Below are 25400 nucleotides of genomic sequence, written 5' to 3'. Positions count from 1 at the left end.
AACACTCCACGCCTCCTGGGTGTAGAGAGATCTATTTATGTGCTACATTATGTTGGTCATATTCTGCTGTGAGCTGGCCTTGTATGCAGGTGTGCGTGTGTGTGCTGGTACTCCATGCACATGTTCACTTATTTATCCTTCTGTACATGAAAGTAGAACTGTTCCCAAATCCCTTAACTGCTATGGAGGGATAATAACAGTAACGTGATATGGATTATGGCAGAGGATTCCCGGAAACTGGTCATAATGTCTGGTGGTTTTGCACGGATTATACTTACATACAGTATGGAAAACGCACAATTACTTACTGTGCTCACAGCAGGAATGTGAGTAAGCAGGCACACACTGTTCCTTGCTGTAAATTTGTACCTTGTGTAGACATGATTTTCTGTCAGGTTTTTTTTCTCCAGAAATACTTATGATGAAGATCAAGCTTGAAGGTAAATCATGTCATTTTTTTAAAGGTCAGGTAATGAAAGTTTTGAAGCCGAAGCCAGATGTTAATGTCCTCACTTACTTTGAATCTTAGACTAATGTTGACAACTAACTTAATCGCTGATATATCACCACAAAATGATTAATGTTTAGAATAAATTATTTTATTAAAAGACAGTTAAAAAAGTTTACCACACAGCAACCTTCCTTAGAAGCCTTAATGTGCCCTTGAATGGCCTTGTCACCTAAAACGCCAGAGATCTGAAATGCAGAATTGGATTATCTTCCCAGGGTATAATTACATTAGGATATCATATGATTTATAATGTAGTGGTTCAGGTTCCGAGTATGTCCTCATATGTACTTTAGCTCTGCTTTTCCTCAAAGGCTCTGTCTCAACACCATCCCTCTGGGTTTTGTTATGAAACTTGAAATGCACACACGGAACACAGCCTGACTTTTCCTCTGTGCTTCTTTTCTTTTCGTCTCCTCATTCCAGGAGAGACGCCAATGTAAATGAAATGACGGATCAAGCATGGTGTGATTAGTCATGAGTAAAAGAAAGCACCTGATCCCTTCTGTTGTTGTAGTGAAGCCCTACGAAGTGAAGTGTGTTTAATCAAGGGATTCAAGGCCTAAGTAAGGACCAAGGTAACTGGCATGAACCGAACATGAAGGAGGCTTTCATGAGATCTGAGACCTTCGGATAATTCCAGCTTAAGAAGTAGAAATTGGAATGTTTTTAGTTTTTAGTTTATTTGAGTGGTTTCAAAAAAACAAACTAATCCAAAAACAGGCTGTATGGGAAAAGTATTATGTTTTGTGTCAAAACAAGACCATGACTCAATGTTTTCCAAACAGCTCGCAGCAGTTCACAGTAACTGAAGTTTTTTTAAGGTCGGGTTGATGACTCAACACTGATAAACATCACTACTGCTCGGAGCTCCGGAATAATCAGTGTGAAAGGAGAAACAGAGACAAAAAGCCTTTCATTCAAATTATTTTTATTATTCAGTGTTACTGTTTCAAACTGGAAAATGTGACAGGCTACAAGGAAAGGTACTATTTTGAATTGAGGTGATGCTTTCATGTGATTACAAATTTAAAGTGTCTCTGAGATGGCACCACAGCACATGCCTAAATTGCAAATATATTGATTTACACAAACAAAACAAATACAGTAATAGGATATGATGACACATCAGCCACCCTGCAATTCCCCTTATCTTTATTCCAAGAGTCTGTAATCCATGTACATTACTTGGGGGGAAAAAAAACCAAAACACAATATGAATGATGAAATGAAATGAAAATGAAAATACTGTTCATAACACAGTTGAATAGGTCTCGATGTAAGGTGCTACATAACTTGCCAGCTGGGATCAGTTAAATCCATGAAAAAAACAAAAACACAGAGATCAAAAGATGACAGTGTTTTCTTTGACCGATTTTCAGAATGATCAAAGAATCCTCTTTTAGTACTTGTAAAGGATAACAAATACAATTCTTTTCAATGTTTGAGTAGTAAGATATCCCATTTCAAAAACTGCAGGAAAGATATACAGGTAAAGTGCTGAGAAACAAAAACACAAAAGAAGTTCTTTGAAATAATCAGTAACTCGGCTACATTCAGAGAAGAAAAATGCACCAAAGTCAAAGCAGTGGTCAGCAGGGTTGACTTAGGATTGTGTTAATACAGTGGAGTTCAGAGAGCTACATGCAATAGATTTTTTAAGCAAATGCAGAAAATGTGCTGTGGTAATATTTGGCAGGTAGACTGTCACTCCCAACAAGCATGTACACCTAAACAAAGAACCTCACAAATTTTATTGACAATATGATCAGAACTGGACATCATTAAATCGATATAGTTAGTTTTACGGGACCTCGCATTATGGAGCAGTTTATTACGGAGCCAACTTAAAAAAAAAAAAAATCTGAAATCTGAAAAATCTGAATTTAACTTGGATCTGTTGAAAGTCACAGAAAAAAGAATTGTCCTACTGAATCTTTTCAAAAGATGTACATTTTACTTTTACTAGTGATAAATATTAGATATAATAAAAAAAAACAGCCAACAATTATCAGTCGAATTAAGATCACATTTCATTATGTTGACAGATGAAACAGTACATTACAGACTGAAATGCAGACATGCAAAAATAGTAACACCAATTAACAAAGTCATGTTCAGCAACCGACTACATTTATGAATAATGAAGCCATAAAAAAATACATATACAACTGTAAACAGCATGCTGTTTCCATTTATATACATATGCTCAAACAGAGAACACATTTACATAGCAACAGGTGCTGAACCCCTAAAAATAACCCATGTATTGAACTATTTTACATAATATTACTTTATCAACATGGAACTTCCTCTTTCCTGATTCTCTGATGCTTTTTTATGATAATTCTGTAATATGTTTGTGGATATGGTCACTTCAAAAAACTATCTACGTCATTAATAGACAGTCTGACAAATACTTTAAACACTAGTCTCCTTGTGTGACTCAGGGATCTTGTGTTGAATTTTGTAGGGCTGATGAGTTTTGCCACTCTGTTTTTCTTGCCAGCTTTCTGATCTTTGTCACTAGAAGCTCTCTGAACTTGTCACCCATGAGGAAGTAGAAGACAGGGTTGATGACACTGTGCACAAAGGCCAGCGGTCGGCTCACAATATACATGCCCTCTATGTACATCTTTGTACAATGAGGCAGCCCAGCCCAGGGCTGCTTAGATGCTATTCTGATATTTCTCAGCACATGGTAGGGAGTGTAGAGAACCAGAAAGATGGCTGCAGCTGATGCAACAACCCTGAGAGGCCTCTTGAACGATGTTGTCCTGCGCTGTATAGCCCTTTCCTGGGCATGGAGCAGCTGTGCAATTTTGTAGGAGAAGACACAAAGTCCAAGCAGTGGGAGAATGTAACCTGTCATGGTTAGCCCTAGGCTGTAGCTGAACGAGTCAACCCGTCCTTGTAGGCTTGCATAATCTTGGCAGCGTTGCCAGTTTGCGCTGTGCAGGTCATCAACCATCAATGCTATCATTGGACTAATTTGCACATTAACAGCTAGCCAGCCCAGCCCGCTCACGATCAGTGCAGTGCGTGGTTTCAGCAGGTAGTGGTTTCGTGTTGGATGTTTCACCAGCAGGTAGCGGTCCATGCTCAGCAAAACCATGAAGAGGATGGAAGAGTAAAGATTGACATGTAAGATATAGCAGTTGATCACACAAGCAGCAGCCCTTGTTTCTGATTGGCCATTGGCATAGAGGTAGGAGAGCCGTGGCAGCGTGCAGAGGAAAATAAGGTCGGAGACTGCCAGGTTGATGAGGTAAATGTTGCAGCTCTGCCACACCTGCAAACAAAATATGTAACCAAGTACAACTATAAGGTTGCCAGGAAACCCAATGGCAAACTCGATGGCATAAGATGGTGATAGGTAGTACTTCTCCAGTATGTCGTCTAGCTCTGAGCAATTGAATACCTAAGAAGAGGGGAGAAGAGGAAGAGAAGCAGAAGTGAAGGGAGGGCAGGGATGTAGGAGGGGGAAGAAGGGAGAAGAAACAAATGGGTGAGTAATGATAAGACCTGTAATGACTTTGAACTGAGATTTTAAGGATTATTCTAAATAACAGAGTAGCAACTGATTCCAGGTTCAAATCTTTACACATTAAGCACAGCATAGATATTCTATGTGTCAGGATAAGACTTACCATGCTGTAGTTTTGCGATGTTGCTGGTGGTGTGAATAGGCAGTGTGTCCGTGAGCAGGTGCAGCCACTATCTGTACAGTGGATACAGTAAACAGACGTGAGGGCACTGCTGCCTCTAATATGACATCCTGTCACAATAGCCGTACCATGTATGGCTGGCATACGGAGGCACTTTGGGTATTATTTGCATATAAAATAGGGGAATACAGAGCAAACACAACCTCCTAGCAGACTTAATAGGTTACTAAACAACTGAAAGTCTATTTTGTGTTTTTAGCAGGCACTTAAGCACAATCTCATAGCAGATCTGGTTTAGTATTGAAGTTGATATGATCCATCCACACAACTATTGTCACTGCCGATGTTGTGCCCGCAAAGTACATATATTTTATCTCTATTGTTTGATATTGAGAGAAAGACAGTTCATGTTAAGGGTTTATGATGTGAAATTTTATTTCAGCACTGTTGTTAAACCCCCGAATATGTTCCGGGTCAAGTTGATCTGAGGGATACCAGAGGGTCCCAAAAGTGAAGACAAAACAAGAGTTAAAGCAACCAGTGGAGCTTTCATTTATGTCCTTGGCGTAGACACACTATTGTTTTTATGTCAGCAAGGACAGTGTTACACTTAAAGGGAAAACTAGATGAGCGTCTAAATGCAGACACACACGGGAGGCAGGAAATGGGGGAACAAAAACCGAGTTCTATTATACAAAAGGCTGAATGAGTAGAAAAAATCCAAGGGATCCAGAATGCACAAAAAGCTAGTCAAAAAGACAAAAGTCTGTAGCAACCGAACAGCTCAAACAAAGTGCGGAACAAATTTCAAATCAAAGGAGAAGCAAGAAACCAATACCTGAAACATACCAAATGGAAGACACGAGGAGACATTGGAGGAACGACGGACCAAGACGGAGTAACATGACCAAGACAGACAGACGCAGTAACGGGGAACATCACTGAACGAGCTGACGAACACATGTGGGAAGTAAAGTCTATATACACAGACACACTATTGAGGGGATCAGGAACAGGGGAGGTGAGTGAGGTGGGAAAAGGACAGGTGAGGTAATGAACGGAAAACACTGAGAGGGAAAAACACACAGGAGACCCTGAAAAGCAAGGAGAGACACACAAGGGCACGGTTTCAAAATAAAACAGGAAATTAAGTAGTTGTAGTTAAGCATCCTTAACTACAGATTACAGTATGTGCTGTTTATGCAAAGCAATGAGCAGTTAAAATCTAAAGTGATGAAAGAGAGAATAATTGATAACCATCCAAACTTTATTCTAAAGTTGTGTACTTACAATCTCCAATGAGCCGACCAGTTCTGCAGATATCAAGCAAAAATGGAAAACTTCCAAAAAATGCACAAAAATAAAAACTGGTTGTCGCACGTAAAACTAACTAAGACCATCCAATCCTTTCTTTTGCATTATTTTCTGTTATGGCTAGCTGTTCAAGCTGAAATTTCAGGCTTCACTCCCCTTTTCTCGTTCCATATTTTCTTTCTCCACTTAGATAATATCTTCTCCAAAACAAAGGAAATATTGCAAAAAGAGAAAAAATGTTTTATTTCTGAGTGATTCAGTATCCCGTGCTGTAGTGAGTAAGTTAACTACTTAACAAAATTTTATGGTCTACATACTTTTACTTTTTGTCCTTATCAGGCATTCTCTGTCATTTCCTTCCTTTTCTTGGCACTTTACGTGTGTATTTCCTTATTTCTATTTTTGTCTATTAACCACATACACATTTATTTCCTCTTTTTATTTAAAGAAATATGAGATACGTGTCAGATGAGCACACGTCATTAATAGACAGTTTGACAAATATTTTGATATTTTAAACACTCCTCTCTTTGTGAAACTCAGGGATCTTATGTTGAATTTTGTAGGGCTGATGAGTTTTGCTGCTCTGTTTTTCTTGCCAGCTTTCTGATCTTTGTCACTAGAAGCTCTCTGAACTTGTCGCCCATGAGGAAGTAGAAGACAGGGTTGATGACACTGTGCACAAAGGCCAGCGGTCGGCTCACAATATACATGCCTTCTATGTACATCTTTGTACAATGAGGCAGCCCAGCCCAGGGCTGCTTAGATGCTATTCTGATATTTCTCAGCACATGGTAGGGAGTGTAGAGAACCAAAAAGATGGCTGCAGCTGATGCAACAACCCTGAGAGGCCTCTTGAACGATGTTGTCCTGCGCTGTATAGCCCTTTCCTGGGCATGGAGCAGCTGTGCAATTTTGTAGGAGAAGACACAAAGTCCAAGCAGCGGGAGAATGTAACCAATCACAGTCAGCCCTAGGCTGTAACTGAATGAATCGACTTGTCCTTGTAGGCTTGCATAGTCTCTGCATCTTTTCCAGTTTGTGATCCTCAGGTCATCAATCATCAGTGCTACCATCGGAGCAATTTGCGCATTGACAGCTAGCCAGCTCAGCCCGCTCACGATCAGTGCAGTGCGTGGTTTCAGCAGGTAGTGGTTTCGTGTTGGGTGTTTCACGAGCAGGTAGCGGTCCATGCTCAGCAAAACCATGAAGAGGATGGAAGAGTAAAGATTGACATGTAAGATATAGCGGTTGATCACACAAGCAGCGGCCATGGTTTCTGATTGGCCATTGGCATAGAGGTAGGAGAGCCGTGGCAGCGTGCAGAGGAAAATAAGGTCGGAGACTGCCAGGTTGATGAGGTAAATGTTGCAGCTCTGCCACTCCTGCAAGCAAAATACGTAACCAAGTACAACTATAAGGTTGCCAGGAAAACCAATGGCAAACTCGATGGCATAAGATGGTGATAGGTAGTACTTCTCCAGTATGTCGTCTAGGTCTGAACAATTGGATATCTAAGAAGAGGGGAGGAGAGGAAGAGAAGCAGAAGCAAAGGGAGGGGCGGGGAGAGACATAAGAGTGGTGAGAAGAAACCAATGGGTGAGTAATGATAGAAACAGTAATGACTTTGCACTGGGACTTTAAGGATTATTTTGAATAACAGACAGAGTAGAAACTGATTTTAGGCTCAGATTTTTACACATTAAGCACAGCATAGATATTCTATGTGTCAGGATAAGACTTACCATGCTGTAGTTTTGCGATGTTGCTGGTGGTGTGAATAGGCAGTGTGTCCGTGAGCAGGTGCAGCCACTATCTGTACAGTGGATACAGTAAACAGACGTGAGGGCACTGCTGCCTCTAATATGACATCCTGTCACAATAGCCGTACCATGTATGGCTGGCATACGGAGGCACTTTGGGTGTCATTTGCATATACAATAGGGGAATACAGAGCAAACACAACCTGCTAGCAGACTTAATAGGTTACTAAACAACTGAATGTCTGTCATGTTTTTATCAGGCACTTAAGCACAATCTCATTGCAGCCTTAGTTTAGTATTGAAGTTGATATGATCCATCCACACAACTATTGTCACTGCCGATTTTGTGCCCGCAAAGTATAGCACTTTATAAATCATCTGGCAGATTTGTTGATTGTTATTGTTCAGGGTTTTAAACAGAATAGTCTGATGTAGAACTGAGTCGTCCGGCTTCTGTCAACTTAGAAAAGCTTCCTACAGTTTCAGTATCTGCTGTAGCCTCCCAACAGCATCTTCTTAAATGAACAGTTGCTCAAAAGAAAGCTCATCTGCAGCCCTTATTTTCCTGTAATGCTCAGCTTCTTAACCCTTGTGCGGTAATTGGGTCAAATTTGACCCATTTCAAATTTTTACAGAAAGAAAAATGGTACAAGTATACATCTTTTTTTTTATATATATATATACCTGAAAGTCAGTTGTCTTAGCTTATTTTCTGTGATAAACATGTACAAAAAAAATAATTGAGCATACGTGTTACTATACCCCACACATTTACATCCTTCATAAGGTCTTCAGGTCAGTTCGAACCACATACACAGAAACATTTGCACACACACGTACACTGACACAAACATAAAACAAAAAACAAACAAACATAATAATTTAGAGATCAGTTCAGGGTCTTCTGGTTCTGAAAGTGAATTTGAAGATGGTTTTCACTCGGAATATGCACTATAAGGAGCACCACAGGTGCCACTGGAGCAGCCCAAGAGCAGCACCTTAAAAAACAAAAACAAATCACACTTCCACTGTTAATTGTGTTCTAGTAGAAACTGATTGCAATCACCAAACATATATGTTATCTGTATTGTTTGATATTGAGATAAAGACAAGTTACGTTAATGGTTTATGAAGTAAAATTTTATTTCAGCATTGTTATGAAGTGAAGGCAAAGCAAGGGTTAAAGCAACCAATGGAGCTTTCATTTATGTCCTTGGCGTGGACACTATTGTTTTTAGGTCAACAATGTCAGTGTTACACTTCAGGAAAAACTGGATGAGGACCCAAATGCAGACACACACATGAGGCAGGAAATGGGGGAACAAAAACAGAGCTTTATTATACAAAAAGCTGAATGAGTACAAAGAAACAAGGGATCCTGAATGCACAAAAAGCTAGTCAAAAAGACAAAAGACAACGTAGCAACCGATCAGCTCAAACAAAGTGCGAAGAAAAAGCAAAATTCAAATCAAAAGAGAAGCAAGAAACCAAAACCTGAAACATACCAAACGGAAGACACGAGGAGACATTGGAGGAACGACGGACCAAGACGGGGTAACATGACCAAGACAGACAGACGCAGTAACGGGGAACATCACTGAACGAGCTGACGAACACATGTGGGAGAACAAAGACTATATACACAGACACACTATCGAGGGGATCAGGAACAGGGGAGGTGAGTGAGGTGGGAAAAGGACAGGTGAGGTAATGAACGGAAAAACACTGAGAGGGAAAAACACACAGGAGACCCTGAAAAGCAAGGAGAGACACACAAGGGCACGGTTTCAAAATAAAACAGGAAATTAAGTAGTTGTAGTTAAGCATCCTTAACTACAGATTACAGTATGTGCTGTTTATGTAAAGCAATGAGCAGTTGAAATCTAAAGTGATGAACAAGAGAATAATTGACAACCGTCCAAACATCATTCTAAAGTTGTGTACTTACAATCTCCAATGAGCCGACCAGTTCTGCAGATATCAAGCAAAAATGGAAAACTTCCAAAAAAATGCACAAAAAACGAAAATTGGTTGTTGCACGTAAAACTAACTAAGACCATCCAGTCCTTTCTTTTGCATTATTTTCTGCTATGGTTAGCTGTTCAAGCTGCAATTTCGGCCATCACTCCCCTTTTCTTGTCTTTATTTGTTTTTCTGCTTGGTGGATATCTTCTCCTCCAAAATAAAGAAAAAATGCAAAAAGAGAAAAAATGTTTTATTTCTGAGCGATTCAGTATCCCATGCTGTAGTGAGTAATTTTAACTACTTATCTAAATTTTACGGTCTTCTCACTGTTTCTTCTTGTCCTTATCAGACATTCTCTGTTATTTCCTTTCTTTTTCTTGGCACTTTACATGTGCGTGTGTGCATTTCCCTATTTTATATTTGTCTACCCAACTACTTAGACATTTATTTCCCCTTTTGATTTCAAATAAATATGAGATAGGTGTCACACGTCATTAATAGACACTTTGACAAATATTTTCAGATTTTAAACACTCCTCTCTTTGTGAAACTCAGGGATCTTGTGTTGAATTTTGTAGGGCTGATGAGTTTTGCTGCTCTGTTTTTCTTGCCAGCTTTCTGATCTTTGTCACTAGAAGCTCTCTGAACTTGTCGCCCATGAGGAAGTAGAAGACAGGGTTGATGACACTGTGCACGAAGATCAGCGGCCGACTCACAATATACATGCCCTCTATGTACATCTTTGTACAATGAGGCAGCCCAGCCCAGGGCTGCTTAGATGCTATTCTGATGTTTCTCAACACATGGTAGGGAGAATAGAGAACCAGAACCATGGCTGCAGCTAATGTAACAACCCTGAGAGGCCTCTTGAACGATGTTGTCCTGCGCTGTATAGCCCTTTCCTGGGCATGGAGCAGCTGTGCAATTTTGTAGGAGAAGACAAAAATTCCAAGCAGTGGGAGAATGTAACCAATCACAGTCAGCCCTAGGCTGTAACTGAATGAATCGACTTGTCCTTGTAGACTTGCATAGTCTCTGCATCTTTTCCAGTTTGTGATCCTCAGGTCATCAATCATCAGTGCTACCATCGGAGCAATTTGTGCATTGACAGCTAGCCAGCCCAGACCGCTGACAATCAGTGCAGTGCGTGGTTTCAGCAGGTAGTGATCTCTTGTTGGGTGTTTCACGAGCAGGTAGCGGTCCATGCTCAGCAAAACCATGAAGAGGATGGATGCGTAAAGATTGACATGTAAGATATAGCGGTTGATCACACAAGCAGCGGCCATGGTTTCTGATTGGCCATTGGCATAGAGGTAGGAGAGCCGTGGCAGCGTGCAGAGGAAAATAAGGTCGGAGACTGCCAGGTTGATGAGGTAAATGTTGCAGCTCTGCCACTCCTGCAAGCAAAACACGTAACCAAGTACAACTATAAGGTTGCCAGGAAACCCAATGGCAAACTCGATGGCATAAGATGGTGTTAGGTAGTACTTCTCCAGTATGTCGTCTAGGTCTGAACAATTGGATATCTAAGATGAGGGGAGGAGAGGAAGAGAAGCAGAAGGGAGAGGAGGGGTGAGGAGGGATGTAGGAGTGGGGAGAAGAAACAAATGGGTGAGTAATGATAAGACCTGCAATTACTGTGAACTGAGACTTTAAGGAATATTTTAAATAACAGATGAGTAGAAACTGATTTCAGGTTCATATTTCAACACATTCAGCACAACATGAATATTCTATGTGTCAGGATAAGACTTACCATGCTGTGGTTTTGCGATGTTGCTGGTGGTGTGAATAGGCAGTGTGTCCGTGAGCAGGTGCAGCCACTATCTGTACAGTGGATACAGTAAACAGACATGAGGGCACTGCTGCCTCTAATATGACATCCTGTCCCAATAGATTTATAAACAACTTTAAGTCTATGTTATGTTTTATCAGACACTCAAGCACAATCTCATTGCAGCCCTAGTTTAATATTGAAGAGGATATGATCCATCCACACAACTATTGTCACTGCCGCTGTTGTGCCCGCAAAGTATAGCACTTTATAAATCATCTGGCAGATTTGTCGATAGTTATTGTTCAGGGTTTTAAACAGAATAGGCTGGTGCAGAATTGAGTCGTCCGGCCTCTGGTAACTTAGAAAAGCTTCCTACAGTTTCAGTATCTGCTGTGGCCTCCCAAAAGCACCTTCTTAAATGATCAGTTGCTCAAAAGAGAGCTCATCTGCAGCCCTTATTTTCCTGTGATGCTCAGCCTCTTAACCCTTGTGCGGTAATTGGGTCAATTTGACCCGTTTCCAATTTTTACAAAAGGTAAAATGGTACAACTATTCGTTTAGTTTTACCTGAAAGTCAATTGTCTTAGCTTTTTTCTGTGATAAACATGTACAAAAAAAATAATAAAATAATTACAAACGTGTTACTATACCCCACACATTTACATCCTTCATAAGGTCTTCAGGTCAGTTTGAACCACATACACAGAAACACACAGAAACATTCCAACACACACACATACACAGACACAAACGTAAAACAAGAAACAAACAAACATAATCATTTAGGTATCAATTCAGAGTCTTGTGGTTCTGAAAGTGAATTTGAAGATGGCCTTCATTTGGAATATGCACCATGAGGAGCATCACAGGTGCCGCTGGAGCAGCCCAAGAGCCAGCAACTTAAAAAAAACAACAAATCACACTTCCACTGTTAACTGTAACTACTAGTAGAGACTGATTGCAATTATTAAACATTTGTTATCTCTGTTGTTTGATATTGTGATAAAGACAAATCATATCAAGGGTTTATAATGTGAAATTTTATTTCAGCATTGTTTTTAAAACCCCAAACATGTCAGTTTGATCTGAAGGATACCAGAGGGTCCCAAAAGTGAAGACAAAAATGGAGCTGTCATTTCTGTCCTTGGCGTAGACACACTATTGTTCTTATGTCAACAATGACAGTGTTACACTTAATGGGAAAACTGGATGAGGACCCAAATGCAGACACACACAGGAGGCAGGAAATGGGGGAACAAAACCAAGCTTTATTATACAAAAAGCTGTATGAATACAATAAATAAGGGATCCTGAATGCACAAAAAGCTAGTCAAAAAGACAAAAGACAACGTAGCAACCAATCAGCTCAAACAAAGTGCGAAGAAAAAAACAAAATTCTGATCGAAAGAGAAGCAAGAAACCAAAACCTGAAACATACCAAACGGAAGACACGAGGAGACATTGGAGGAACGACGGACCAAGACGGAGTAACATTACCAAGACAGACAGACGCAGTAACGGGGAACATCACTGAACGAGCTGACGAACACATGTGGGAGAACAAAGACTATATACACAGACACACTATCGAGGGGATCAGGAACAGGGGAGGTGAGTGAGGTGGGAAAAGGACAGGTGAGGTAATGAACGGAAAAACACTGAGAGGGAAAAACACACAGGAGACCCTGAAAAGCAAGGAGAGACACACAAGGGCACGGTTTCAAAATAAAACAGGAAATTAAGTAGTTGTAGTTAAGCATACTTAACTACAGATTACAGTATGTGCTGTTTATGCAAAGCAATGAGCAGTTGAAATCTAAAGTGATGAACAAGAGAATAACTGATAACCATCCAAACTTTATTTTAAAGTTGTGTTTTTAAAATCTACAAAAATGGAAAACTTTCCAAAAATGGACATTGGTTGTCACACTTAAAACTAAGACCATCCAATCCTTTCTTGTAGCATTATTTTCTGTTATGGTTAGCTGTTCAAGCTGCAATTTCGGGCTTCACTTCTCTTTTCTTGTCCACAGTTTCTTTCTCGGCTTAGATAATATCTTCTCCTCCAAAACAGAAAGAAATTGCAAACAGAGAAAAATGTGATACAGTGATGCAGTACCCCTTGCTTTAGTGAGTAAGTTTGACTACTTCTCTCAATTTTATGGTCTACATTCTTTTTCTTCTTGTCCTTGTCAGGCATTCTGTTATGTCCTTCCTTCTTCTTGGCACTTTCCGTGTGTGTGTTTCCCTACTTTCATATTCTTCTACTCAACCAGAGACAGATGTCATATGAGCACATATCCCTCTGTATCATTTACTCTATCTAGTAAAATCTATATACCTATATCTAAATGCCTTGCTTTATAAATCAAGTCGCCATGACAATTCCAGCAGTCACTAATATGTAGACCACTGGCACTTGAATTGCATTAGATTTGTGAAATTGGTAAATTTGTACTGTTTCTGTCATCATAACTGTAATGTTTAAAGATATATAATTAAACATGGTGGTCTGAGATATCCGGCGTGAGGATTAGCATGAATCCCATCCTGGACCTCTCCCGTCCTATCCGTGGAGTAGACTGGCTCGTCAGATTGGATGGCCGAAAGATGCTGTGGGCAGTGATAGTCTCAGCGTTCGCTGCTCTTGACTCAAAACCCACGCTTTTTTCTCCACTGCTGATGAATCCATTTCTGTCACAGTTAATACTTATATCAGCAATAAAGCCGTAAAGAATATCAGTGAGGAGAGAATGGCGGCTGCATTGTTGATCTGTTAGTTTTGGGTTAACCCAGTGTGTTTGTATTGGATATTAAAGCATCAAACTTGCATGTTTAATTGTCACATTCTTTAATAGTAATTTTCACAATGCTTAAGAACTGAAGAGAAGGCCCTATCTAACTTAAAATGAAATACTCTACATAAGGTTTAAACCAAAACCATGAACATTTTGGGCTGCAGTCCATCACTTTCTCTTTCAGTGTTTATTTTCTTTCGTCATAAAGTAAAGAATATATTTTATTTTATTTTATTTTCATTTTGAAGCATTCATACACAAACAATCAACAAACACAGGGGAGGGCTAACCTCTCATGATTGTTAAAATGAAAAATAAATCAATAATGACAGAGTCAAATCAAATCTAACCTTATTGACTTCACATAGTCAGTCCATATAGAGCAGATCTGGTCAAATTTTTCTTTTTGCAGTCCAAGGGAAGCTTCTCCATGATGTGAATCTTGTGTACGTGGTCGGTGACTCTACTTTTAACTATTTTCTCGTGATGGATTTTTTTTACCTGCAACAGCATACCAAGTAGCTTTTTTTTGTTGAAATTCCAATTTCTGAACAATATATCACCCAAATACAGAGCTCCAAATTTGAAAAGGATGTTTACTCAAATATGAATACAATATAATACAAATATGTTAGTTATATGTTTATGGATCTCTTCCTAATATGTTCGAATAACTTGGCAACTCCATAATAAATCAAAGTGATTTGCTCCATTAGTCCCACAGAGTATCCAGCAGGCATTGCCACCACCTTGATGTCGTTTCTGGATGGGTGTAACAAAAAATCTCAGTATTTTTCCAGGAAAACTTTCTTCATATATTTGAAACTGTTGAGATCCACTGAAGCTGGAACATTTTCTCCCAGCTCTCAGCAGAAATCATTACATTTCCCTCTTTTTCCTACATCTTCTTTATATATTCTGTGTTTTCTTGTATTGATTGTTGGATTATTAGATTTTTAGGAGACAGGGTTCCGATCTGGCCGGCTCTGACACAAACAATAATATATCATCTGCATATAGTAGAAGTTCATGTACCGCTCCACATGACCACAGATGAAAACGCCCTGGTCCGAATTAATTGTAGACGTAATAGACGTAACCCTATTCAGCTGATTCGCAAGTATTTTTGAGATTATTTTAGCATCAAACTGCATAAGGAAATTGGGTAATTGGTAGTGGTAATACTTACAGTCAGATGGGTCTTTGCCCTCTTTAGGAACCAAACTTAGCAGTGCTTGCCTTAAGGTTGGTGGCAGTATGCCCTCCTCCAGTGCCTCTTTATACATCTCCATCAGGGCTAGAGCCACCTCTGCCGCAAAGCTCTTAAAAAATTCAGCTGTGAAGCCATCAGGCCCTGGTACCTTCCATGTAGGAAGGGCACCAGTCACCTCTCTGAGTTCCTCCATGGTTACATCTATATATGTCCTCTGTTCTTTGGTCAATTTTGGGAGCCTTAGTGGCTCTAAGACATTTTCATTTTAGGAGGTAGACCTAGAGCTGTATAAATTAATGTAGAATTCTTTACAAGTCTTATTAATGTCTACTGTCGCAGTGACTGTGTACCCAGATTGCGACCTGATAGCAGGAATAGTAGTGGCTGCCTCTCTCTGTCTGATGTAATTGGCTAGAAGCTTCACTGCTTTGTCCCCTGATTCAAAATAAGTGTGTATTGTCCTAAATAGATTAAATTCAACCTTTTGCGATAATATATTGTAGCGATATTTTAATTGGGTCAGCTCTCTTTAACCACTGGGTGACATTTGACGTTATAGCTCCTTTTCAACCTTTTTAATTTTACTCTCTAAGTCTAAGGACTCTTGCGTTCTAACCCTTTTGTGAAATTAAGTGCACTGTACAATCTGTCCCCTAATCACCGCCTTTAGAGCTTCCCACATCACCCCTGCCGAGGTTACAGAGGAGCTGTTTATCTCTAAGTAAGCTTTAATCTCTGATCTTAACCACTCCATATTTGTTGGTTCCTGTAAAAAATAAAGAATTAAGACGCCATCTAGAGGAACGTCATGTCATGTCATTGTCCGAACCGCTTATCCCTTTCCATGGGGTTGCGGGGTGCTGCTGCTGGAGCCAATCCCAGCCTTGTCTCAGGGCGAGGGCAGGGTACTCCCTGGATAAGTCGCCAGCTCATCGCAGGGCCCTCACTAGTGAGCAACGTGGGGTTCAGTATCTCGCTCAAGGACACTTCGACATGCAGCTCAGCACTGCCGGGAGCTGGGATTTGAACCAGTGACCTTCCGATCACTAGTCGACCTGCTCTACCCGCTGAGCTACAGCCGCCCATCTAGAGGAACGTCTCCTTTCAAATAGAGATAATACTGTAACAGAGGAAGTGAGTGATTTGGATATTAGGATATTATAATATTGGATATTAAAAAAAACTACTCTAGAATAAATCTTATTCATTGCTGAAAAAAAGGTGTAGTCTCTCCTCGATGGGTTCAATATTTTCCAGATGTGCACTAATCCCGAAGTCTTACAAACCCTCTGCAGTGTCAGAGTGGATTTAGGAGCCCTGCACACTGATTTCCCACTGGGATCCAGGAGAGGATTCATCGGTAAGTTGAAGTCTCCTCCCAGTACAACGTTCTCGTTCCCAGCGGCACTTACCATCTTTTCAAGGTCAATAAAAACATTCTGATCATCCCCATCAGGTGCATAAATGTTTGCCATGAGAATTTGTTTTTAGGCATTTAAATTGCAATTTTGTGTTTATCAATATCATAACCACTTTACTCTTTCTGGAACCCACACTATAGTACACACGGCCAACCCATCCACTGCAAAGCTTTTCAGCCTCCTCAGCACACAGCATTTCTTGTAAAAACACCACATCATAGTTTTAGCTCCTAATACTGGACATAACTTTTTTCCTCTTAATAAGGTTCCCCATTCAGTTGACATTCCAAGTGAAGAGACGCATTGAACTCAGATTATCTGACATTGCTGTCTGCGTGAAATATGGCACAACATTTTCTCAGACACAAATAAGCAGTAGTGACAACTAACTCCCCTCATACTTACAGAACAGAACATGTGCATATGAACCTGAACTTTGCATAATAAACCCCGACAGCCATCCCGCTGAAAAAAGCTGGTCTGTGATTCGTCCACGAGTCTCCATCTGTTAACTACGCAGTCTCTGCTACTGCGTATTCAGTTCAAACCAGAACCATTATATTACTGTTCTTAAGCATGTATAGTGAAGAAAACAAGTCAGAAAAGTATCTCAGTATGAAATGAAAGTAATAATCCATGGCCCACAGCTCTCCTTCTACTCACTCCATGGCATCTATGGAAGCCATAGCCTTCCTGGGACAGTCAAATGTATTCATTGCAGTTTTGGTATCAATTTTAGCTTAGTAGGATACAGCATCCTGAAGCTCACCTCCCGCTTGAGCAGGTGCTTCTTACACACTTGTTGCGCTTCATCTGCGTGGCTCTGGAGTAATCCGGGAAAAGCATTACCTTGTTATTTCCCCAGGTCAGCTTGCCTTAAGTTCTTGTCGCTCGTAGCACCTAGTCCGCTGATCCCAGGAACTTTGCAAGCAATGGTATGGGTCTGTCTCCTGGTCTGGACTGCTGACCACCGGTGACTGAGTGTGCTCGATCTCGTGCTTTCCCTGTATTTCAGCTCCTCCAGAGACTTTACTGCATCTCTTCCTTCCTTGCCCTCAGGGATCCCAATAAAGCAGATCTGTCTTGCCAGCTGGTGGGTTAGCTTGAATCTCCCTCTCGGCTGCGTCGAGCTAGTCCACTCACCTCTCCACCTCATCCATACGTGATGAGGGTAGAAAGTTTTGGCTCCACCAACACTGAAGAACGGTGTATCTCTGCCAGCCCCTCCAAATTGCCCGCGATCTTCATTAAGGTTACATAAATGTTACAGATGTCTTAACTTATATCCCAAGGCTGATGTTCACCTGTGCGTCGGGTCCATGTGAACATAAATGTCTTTTATTATCTCTGAAGACCAAGGACTTTGAGAGTTTCAACATTTTCCCTTTCTCAGACTGTTTATCCACCAAGTGCAGTATTAATTTGTCTGGTAAAATATGTCTTAGCATGATAAAAGTAGCAGAACGATGCAGAGCCCACTACACTGTGGCCTTCTCTCACATTGCGTCACATGACCTCGTCAGTAGGTTTTTTTCCTGGACAGCTTATGTTGCTGTCTGTCTGACAAATAATGTGCTCAAAGCATTTCATTGTAGCCTGTTGCTCAAGGCTTTCAAAGATATCTATGAATCATCTATTCCTGCTCAACAAGGGCACCTTTTTTTCTTTGCTGAATGCAAAATGCTTACATTACAAAGGCGCAACCAATCGACTATTAACCTATGCGCATAAGTTTGCATTGACAAACCTTATTGTTATTTTTATATCAGTTAGAACAGATTAGACTGCACTGAGCAGTAAATAATTTTGTGGAAAGCGGATACGACTACTGCGCTTAACAAAACAAATATAACTTTAACATTGTTAGGTATAAAATGGCTTTGAATATACATCATTGTATCATCTGCATACAATTATATTGAGATTGTTTCTTTTTGAACAGAATGACTTTCAGGTAAATAGAAGCCTCAGAGGACTCTCTAAAATGGGTTGTTTTACCAATCAATATACAACTTATTTTTACCATCAACAAACACCTCCCAAGATTCACATGGAAGAAGAGTTCCTTTACAGCAGATTACGCATCACATTGATCTTCACTATTTAAAAAGAATCAGTGACATCATTCAAATGTGCACCAGAAATGGACCTTGGGCCAGGTTCAGAAACATGTTTATTTGAAATGAAATGAAATGTTGACATGGGTGCTATTCACATACTAACTAGATGTAAGTATTTTTGCTTTCAAGAAAGTTAGGATGTTAGCCCATCTTTACTTTGACCAGGTGCTATACATACCCTATTCAGCACACTTTTAAGATTGTAGTTATAATCCATTTGGATAGAGTTAAGTGGTTTTCGGCAAAGAGCTACCATGTGTGAAGAAGTGATTCAATAAATGCACTGCTTTTTATTTATGAAGGAGTCAATCACTGGTTACTGGTTATGTTCCAGACATTGTAGCTTCCTCATAAAAAAAAAAAAAAAAATTGTATGTAACATTTCCACGTCTAAATGTCTAGTAGTAAATGACTAGGCCTTCATTAAATATTGTGTTCAAAACCAGAGAAATCCCTAATTTTACTCAAAATAACAGTGCCTTTTAATTGGTCAGCAGTTGCTATAACTTCTGGGGAAACATCAAATGTTAAGGGAGAGACTGAATAAGGAAACCGGTGAAAGTGACTAAATGTAGAACTAAAATGAAATGTAGAAGTAAAACTTCAATATAGTCACGTCAGAGAGATATTCATCAGCAGTGGTGGTTGCTTAACAATGACCACAACAACTGCCAACACTGCTTCATCATCAAATGAAGTTATTTTCTTTCAGTTGATTTGATCAAGAAAGCCCTAAAGACGAAAGGAAGATGTCCACAGTGTGAGAGTGATGTAGGCTGAACCTGATCCGCTTCTTGAATGTTGTGGGCCAGTTGAATTCTTACAATTTGAAATTGAACATGGCGGTTTAAAATGCTGCTCAAATATCTGAGAAATGTGCAAGTGCTCTCTCCACATCAGAAAAGGGAAGTGCCCAAGAGCAATTATTATGGCTTTGAGGAAAAGATCCATTCAAATGACCATGTTTGTAACGTGATACGCTGTAATCATGTGAACTACAACTATAAACCATTCACTTTACTTTGGAACATACGGCGAAAGCAAAACAAGACCAGAGTGTTGACTTTTGAAATTTCAATCTATGGTGTCAAGCGCCTTTCCTGTGGTTGCATAACACACTCTGATCGTGATGATGTTGATTCTGATAGGGAGCCTACAGTATATTTTGGCAACAAAGCATACAGTCTTGGTCAGCCTTTAGAAAGCACATGATCTACTGCTGAGAGACATGTGAGATAGAGCCAGAGCTTTTTTTTTTTTTTTTTTTTTTTTTAAATCTTACTCTGCAGGGAAAGTGAGCTAGGTATTATAGAATGGGCATGTCCTGAAGAAACCTGTCCTGAGGATGACGTTGGTTTGTTTGGTTATATGACTGTGGAATCAAGAGTAATCTTTCAGCATTCCTGTGCTTTGGTCGTGTTCGGATTTGTTCCAGTGGAGGCCAACAGTGGGGCAATGACACAAGTCTTATTCTTAATACTGACCTGAGTTATCTTATATTGTTGTATCCCTTAATGTATGACACTAATACATCATCATAACAAATAAACCTGATCAACCTGATATCTGATCATCTGTAACCCTTTTAACTTGGTTCAACTCGTGTTTTTATTTGCCATTTTACATGATAACAGTGCCCTCTGGTGGTAAAGTGTCCTCACAGAGGCAAACTGCTAAAAGGTCAAAGTAATCCCACACTTGTGCTCATTCTCAATTAGATATTACTGTCAGTGTGTGGAGGTTTCTCACATTTCAACAACTAAAGGTGAATACAGTATAGAAGGATTATATGTCACATGCTACTACATACTGCATACATATTTACAGCATTTGGGCACTGAAAATGATTGGGAGTGACTTATCATAGAGTGGTGCTCCTGGAGGTAAAACATGAAAAGCTAGACTCCCAGAACTGGTGAGTGAACACAGTATCTCTTCAAATGTAGTGATGTTGACTTGTGACCCTAACCCTAACCCAGCTGAAGAAACAAACACAACTTTGTGCTGCAGAAATGTTTCCTTCTGCCTTTCTTTATCTAAAATCACGTAACCACTCATATATGTCTTGTGACTCTTTGAAAACCACCGCACTGAACAAAACTCTGTTCTCCATGTACCATTTACTTCATGTGAGCTCATGTGAGTCCAAAGAAGCCCATAAATATATCACTATCAGATACCACTGTGATGTATGTGTGTCAAACTTTGCAAATCGTCATTAAAGTGAGACCAACCAGACAAGGAAACAGTGTTCAAACTGATGAGACATTTAGTTCAGCATGGCCTTTGAATCATGTACCAGCCCTAACAGACATCGTGTGATACTAAATTAATCCAACAGATGGCAGTGTTAGCCCAAAGCTAAAAGCAGACTGTGGGATAGAACTCCACAAGTGTCCTGCATAATGTTTGTGGAAAATTACATTGCGGGGATTATGCAGTAGCAACACACAATAAAAAACATCAAGAACTTAGATAAATTGAAGTGAAACTACTGAATGAAAATGACAAATCAATCAGATTATTTGTGTTATCAGTTAAATGGAAATAAAGCTGGAAAAAATGAGTCAGAATGAGGAAGAGTGAGACAGAAGAGAAATACATTACAGATCCTGTGATGGACCAGTGAGTGAGTGTGCCAATCAGCGTGTCACACTGCCCTCTTCACTTGTGATTGTATGTGTTTGAGTGTGTGTGTGTGCGCGCGCGTGCACACGCATGTGTGTGCACATGTTGCTCTGTCTGTGTGTGAAATGAAGAAATGAAAAGGTGATGGACTGTATCTGCTAGTTTCACTTCTGCTCACCCATCCCTCCCCCTCTTAGATGGGCAATTTGTCCCAAATGTACCCTGACGTGCACACACACACACACACACACACACACACAGAAAAAGAGAGAGGGAGATAGACAGAAATGACTAAGTGACCTAAAAAAAACCCCACCAAAAATCACAAATCTGCTGATAAAATATGAATAAATTACTTTGCCTGACAGCAGCATAATGGCACTATTTTAAGTTGATTGTCATATTAACACATATGAGTGAGGTGTGTGTGTGTGTGTGTGTGTGTGTGTGTGTGTGTGTGTGTGTGTGTGTGTGTGTGTGTGTGTCTCATGCTGGTCCATTGTGAGCGAGTGTTTCCATTAGCCCCTGTAGCTTAAACTGTCCCAGTTCTGGGAAGGTGACACACTTAGGGCTTTATCACCACAACTCCGCACTAATTATCAACATGGTTCACATCTGACGGCGAGTTAATTGGCTCAAAACCGGATGCAGCGTGCAGGCTGATGAGATGGAGGCAGAGAAAGTGAGTTTTTAATGGAGATGTAGCGTGTCTTTACGGCACAATGCGGAGGCTGTTGAGGTCGCGTTGCACCCAGAATTTGTAAGTGATGCATAAAGTCCTCCAGTCCTCCCTCCGCTCTCTACGTGACCTATCTCTTCTTTCAGTTCTTACTTCTCCTATCTTCCTTTGTCATCATCTCAACCTCCTTGTACACTCTCTTTCAGTCATGTCTCCTGTACTTTCTTCCAAACTTCATTCATAGGCTTGAGTCAGAGGGTTCTTCAATTATTCATCCAGTGTTGGTTTGAGCAGCAGTCATCCTGGCATGCTCAGACAGGTGTGAGATTTAGGAGCTTTACCTGCCCTCATCCCTTTGTCGGGGTCAAATCCAAGGCTGGTTATGCAAACCGATTAAAAAAAATGTCCTTAAAAGCCCTCAAACAGTCTTTGTTTTCCCATTTCATATGTGCGTGGTCACTCTGTTCCAGTGAAACATGATCATTAGCTGTGAAAATATACAGCCAGCTTTTTGCTTTTTTTTTAGCCAATTTACTGTTTCACTTCAGTGTGCGAAGCAGTTAGACTCACACTGATTTGTCTGTGTCAGAGATGCTGTCAAATTAAGTTCCCATTCCTCTTCCTCCTGAGTATAGCAGAAAGAAAATACAATTCAACGCTAACAAGGGAAGTCTTTGTCAGACCTCAGCATAAAGTAGCTTATTTGGGGTATTTCTTTATTCAAAATCCTTAAAAAACACAAACTCACATATAAAACGGATAATAATTGACAGCAGGGTTAGCAGATTATTTGTATTGCAGTCATTACAAAAGAGAATGGTGAGGATTATTTCTTTCATAGTTATTCTACATGTATTGTTTGCCAACAGCTGATCGTGCAGAAGTGCACGCTGATGCAATTTGCCATGTTTAAAAAACGTACACTTTAAAGGCCTGATCAAAACTGACAAGGTGGCAAGTCAGCTGTCATAGTGATGAAAACAAGTCATGTCACGACATTCATTCTGACAGACGTGTAATTAAATAGCCAAGACCACCCCCTCTCCCATGCATGTCCTGCCATGCAAAGTCTTAAAGGTGGTCTGGGACAATTTGAACCTTGTGCCTCCTGCATGTCGTTTCTGTATTCTTTGCCCTGCTGTGGATCTATTTCATTTTCAGTCACGGCCGCTCCGGAGGCTTGTTTTACACACGCTGGCGGTGTATGCTGTGTCAGGCTTTCTCAGCGTTACTGATATGATTGCCTCTGGAGTCTACTGGGATGTATAAATTCAAAACCAGCGTCAGGTCAGCTAACCGTCAGCTAATCGCTACTCTAGTCACTGGACACGTTTGCAGAGCTAAGACTTCCTGGCCTCGGCAGGGGCTAATATCTAACCCTGCCATGTTTTCACTTCAGCCTCTGATAGTCAGCACCCGGGGTCAGTCGAGCACCAGTAACATGGCTCTATGCAGATGCTTTACATTGTGCAACGTCTCTGCTCGAACGCTGTCCTGCTGCTGTGGTTAGTGTATGCATACATTTTCAAATATTCAGAAACGAAGTAAGCAGCTGCCTGCTTTTTAATTCCCCTAAACGGTAGCTCGAGCGAGGCTTTGTGGATTTTTTTTTCCACCAGCTATGAAACTTGTCGCCATTAAACTGGCAGCTGTGTGACACACAGGGGTGCATGCAGAACAGCAGCATCTGTGTGTGATTCGCCTGTTGCGTCCTTGTCATACTCACTTGTCGTGATTCGCTATCATTCATTTCGGCAGGTGGCGGTTCTACGTTTCCATTTACAGGAGTTGTTTTCCATGCACACACACACGCGCACACTTACTCCACACACACCTCGGGGCCTTTTCAAAGTCTTCTCTTGTTTCATTACCGGCATCACCAGGTTTTACAGATGTGAACATTACCGCACGGCACAGAAAATAATGGCCCTCCTGTTCTGTGTCTTGACTTGATGACATCACGCCACTGCTGTGGGGGAACCTGGGAGCCGTGAAACAGGTTATATTATGTAAAACACATTGTAACGTTTAGGCAAGGTTAGCATAAGACAATGTGCGTCTTGTAAGCCTCCATGGCGAATGTAAAACACTGTGCGTGGCTCTAAACAGCAAGGGGGGGAGAGTACCCTTTATATCTCACATTTCCAGGTACTCTAAACAGCACATCAGCTCTCTTGTCGCTCCTTTTCTGCGAGGCCTGAATCGGCATCTCTGTCAGCTGACAGTCAAGTGTGGGCTGACGACAGAAATCTTCCCTTTGCAGCACTGACATCAGCCATTCTTTCCTCCCTTTCAGCTTCAATCCACCCCGCCCTTCTCATTTTTTTTTCTCCCCCTTTTCGTCCCTTCCTGTGAGGGTTCCTCTCCCCTCACCTCCTCCTCATCATTGTAATTCTTTTGACTTGTCTCTGTTTTGCTCCCTCACTTCTCACTGTAATATCAGACACAAAGAAGCACAGCGAGAGAGGGGTTTTTGTGTCAGTTACAGCGTTTGGACCAATGGCTTGTCATATCCGCAGGCTCCTAATTGGTGTCACACGGTGTCAGGGGACCGGGAACTCTCATAGCACCACGGAGGACGTCGTAGAGATCTGTCTCCACTCTCAAGAAAAGAGCGCTTGCAATAGGCGGCCGCAGGAAAACAAAGCTTTGAGCAGTGGCAGAATTTGGATCTCTTTAACTGTACTTTTCACTAGATGAAATGTAAAAATGGTAGACTGAGAAGAGAGTTAGCTGAGTTGGCAGAAGAAATTATGTAAATAACTGACGGCTCAAATTCTAATATCTTTCTGTATCAGGTCTCAATGTCAGATGCAGAGAATGAAGGGTTTCTCTGTGGGGTCTTTCACTTCCTGTCTTGTATATGTTGGCACCAGAGGACAGGACTCACTTTGCCAGCCGTTGCCAAAGTGGTCAACAGTTCTCCTAAATAACACACCCACAGGAATGCGTCTCAGTCTGCTTGGTTTTAAGAAAATAAAGAGAGGAAATAAGGACAGATCATTTTTGGATGTGCTCACAGGACCGGAGGAACAGAGCCACGAAGAATTTAAATGTTTGTTCCGTGGTCGAGAAGATTTACCCTGTTTGTTTTCTCACGAGGAGAGATCTGCAACAAAAAAAATACTGCGACGAGTCAAGTACAGTTTATAATATGCGTGCTTGTGTTTCTGTGTTTGTGCATGTGGTGGGCGGACCTTACATCCAAACACCTGATCCAATATTTACTCATTTTTCTTTTCTCCATCTTCTGCTTGTTGCAGTTCTTTCTCACTGGTCAGTCTCTCTGCCCTCTTCTCAACACACTCCTCCCCAGGTGGCAATTATGAGTGGCATGATACTAATGTCTTGACTTCTTGCTCTGCTGCTCACAGACAAGTGAGGGGGGGGGGACCCGTCAGTGTCAGGTCCAGTGGAAGCAGTCTCTCCCCTCTCCCAGCTCCCGTTTCCACTCCCACTCCCACTTCCTCTCTCATCGCCTCTCTCAGCAGGTAGACGGTTCGAAGGTCTCGCTCTGTGACATCACAGCTCTCTGCTTGCCTCCCG

The 25400-nt window shown here is 40.9% G+C and overlaps 3 protein-coding genes across 4 annotated transcripts in view; 1 reads left to right on the top strand and 2 right to left on the bottom strand.

Annotated features, from left to right (window-relative positions):
• LOC119030944 (muscleblind-like protein 1) overlaps positions 1–25400 on the top strand; it is a 136358-nt gene that overhangs the window by 19432 nt on the left and 91526 nt on the right. The window lies entirely within an intron of this gene.
• LOC119030928 (succinate receptor 1-like) lies at positions 1464–9210 on the bottom strand. 2 transcript variants are annotated; one of them, XM_037118900.1, is made up of 3 exons: positions 9202–9210; positions 4159–4229; positions 1464–3929 (listed from the first exon to the last, which is right to left on the bottom strand). In XM_037118900.1, exons 2-3 carry the CDS (start codon positions 4159–4161, stop codon positions 2955–2957), a joined length of 978 nt encoding a protein of 325 aa, XP_036974795.1. In that variant the 5' UTR covers positions 4162–4229; positions 9202–9210; the 3' UTR covers positions 1464–2954. The 2 variants fall into 2 exon arrangements, with proteins under 2 accessions (XP_036974795.1, XP_036974804.1); XM_037118909.1 differs by lacking the exon at positions 9202–9210 and adding an exon at positions 7236–7307.
• On the bottom strand, positions 9770–15199 carry LOC119008665 (succinate receptor 1-like). The gene is made up of 3 exons (XM_037079222.1): positions 14983–15199; positions 10975–11045; positions 9770–10744 (listed from the first exon to the last, which is right to left on the bottom strand). Exons 1-3 carry the CDS (start codon positions 15197–15199, stop codon positions 9770–9772), a joined length of 1263 nt encoding a protein of 420 aa, XP_036935117.1.

Source organism: Acanthopagrus latus, chromosome 2, assembly GCF_904848185.1.
Source record: "Acanthopagrus latus isolate v.2019 chromosome 2, fAcaLat1.1, whole genome shotgun sequence".
NCBI lineage: Eukaryota > Metazoa > Chordata > Actinopteri > Spariformes > Sparidae > Acanthopagrus > Acanthopagrus latus.
This window is presented reverse-complemented; position numbering and strand designations above follow the sequence as displayed.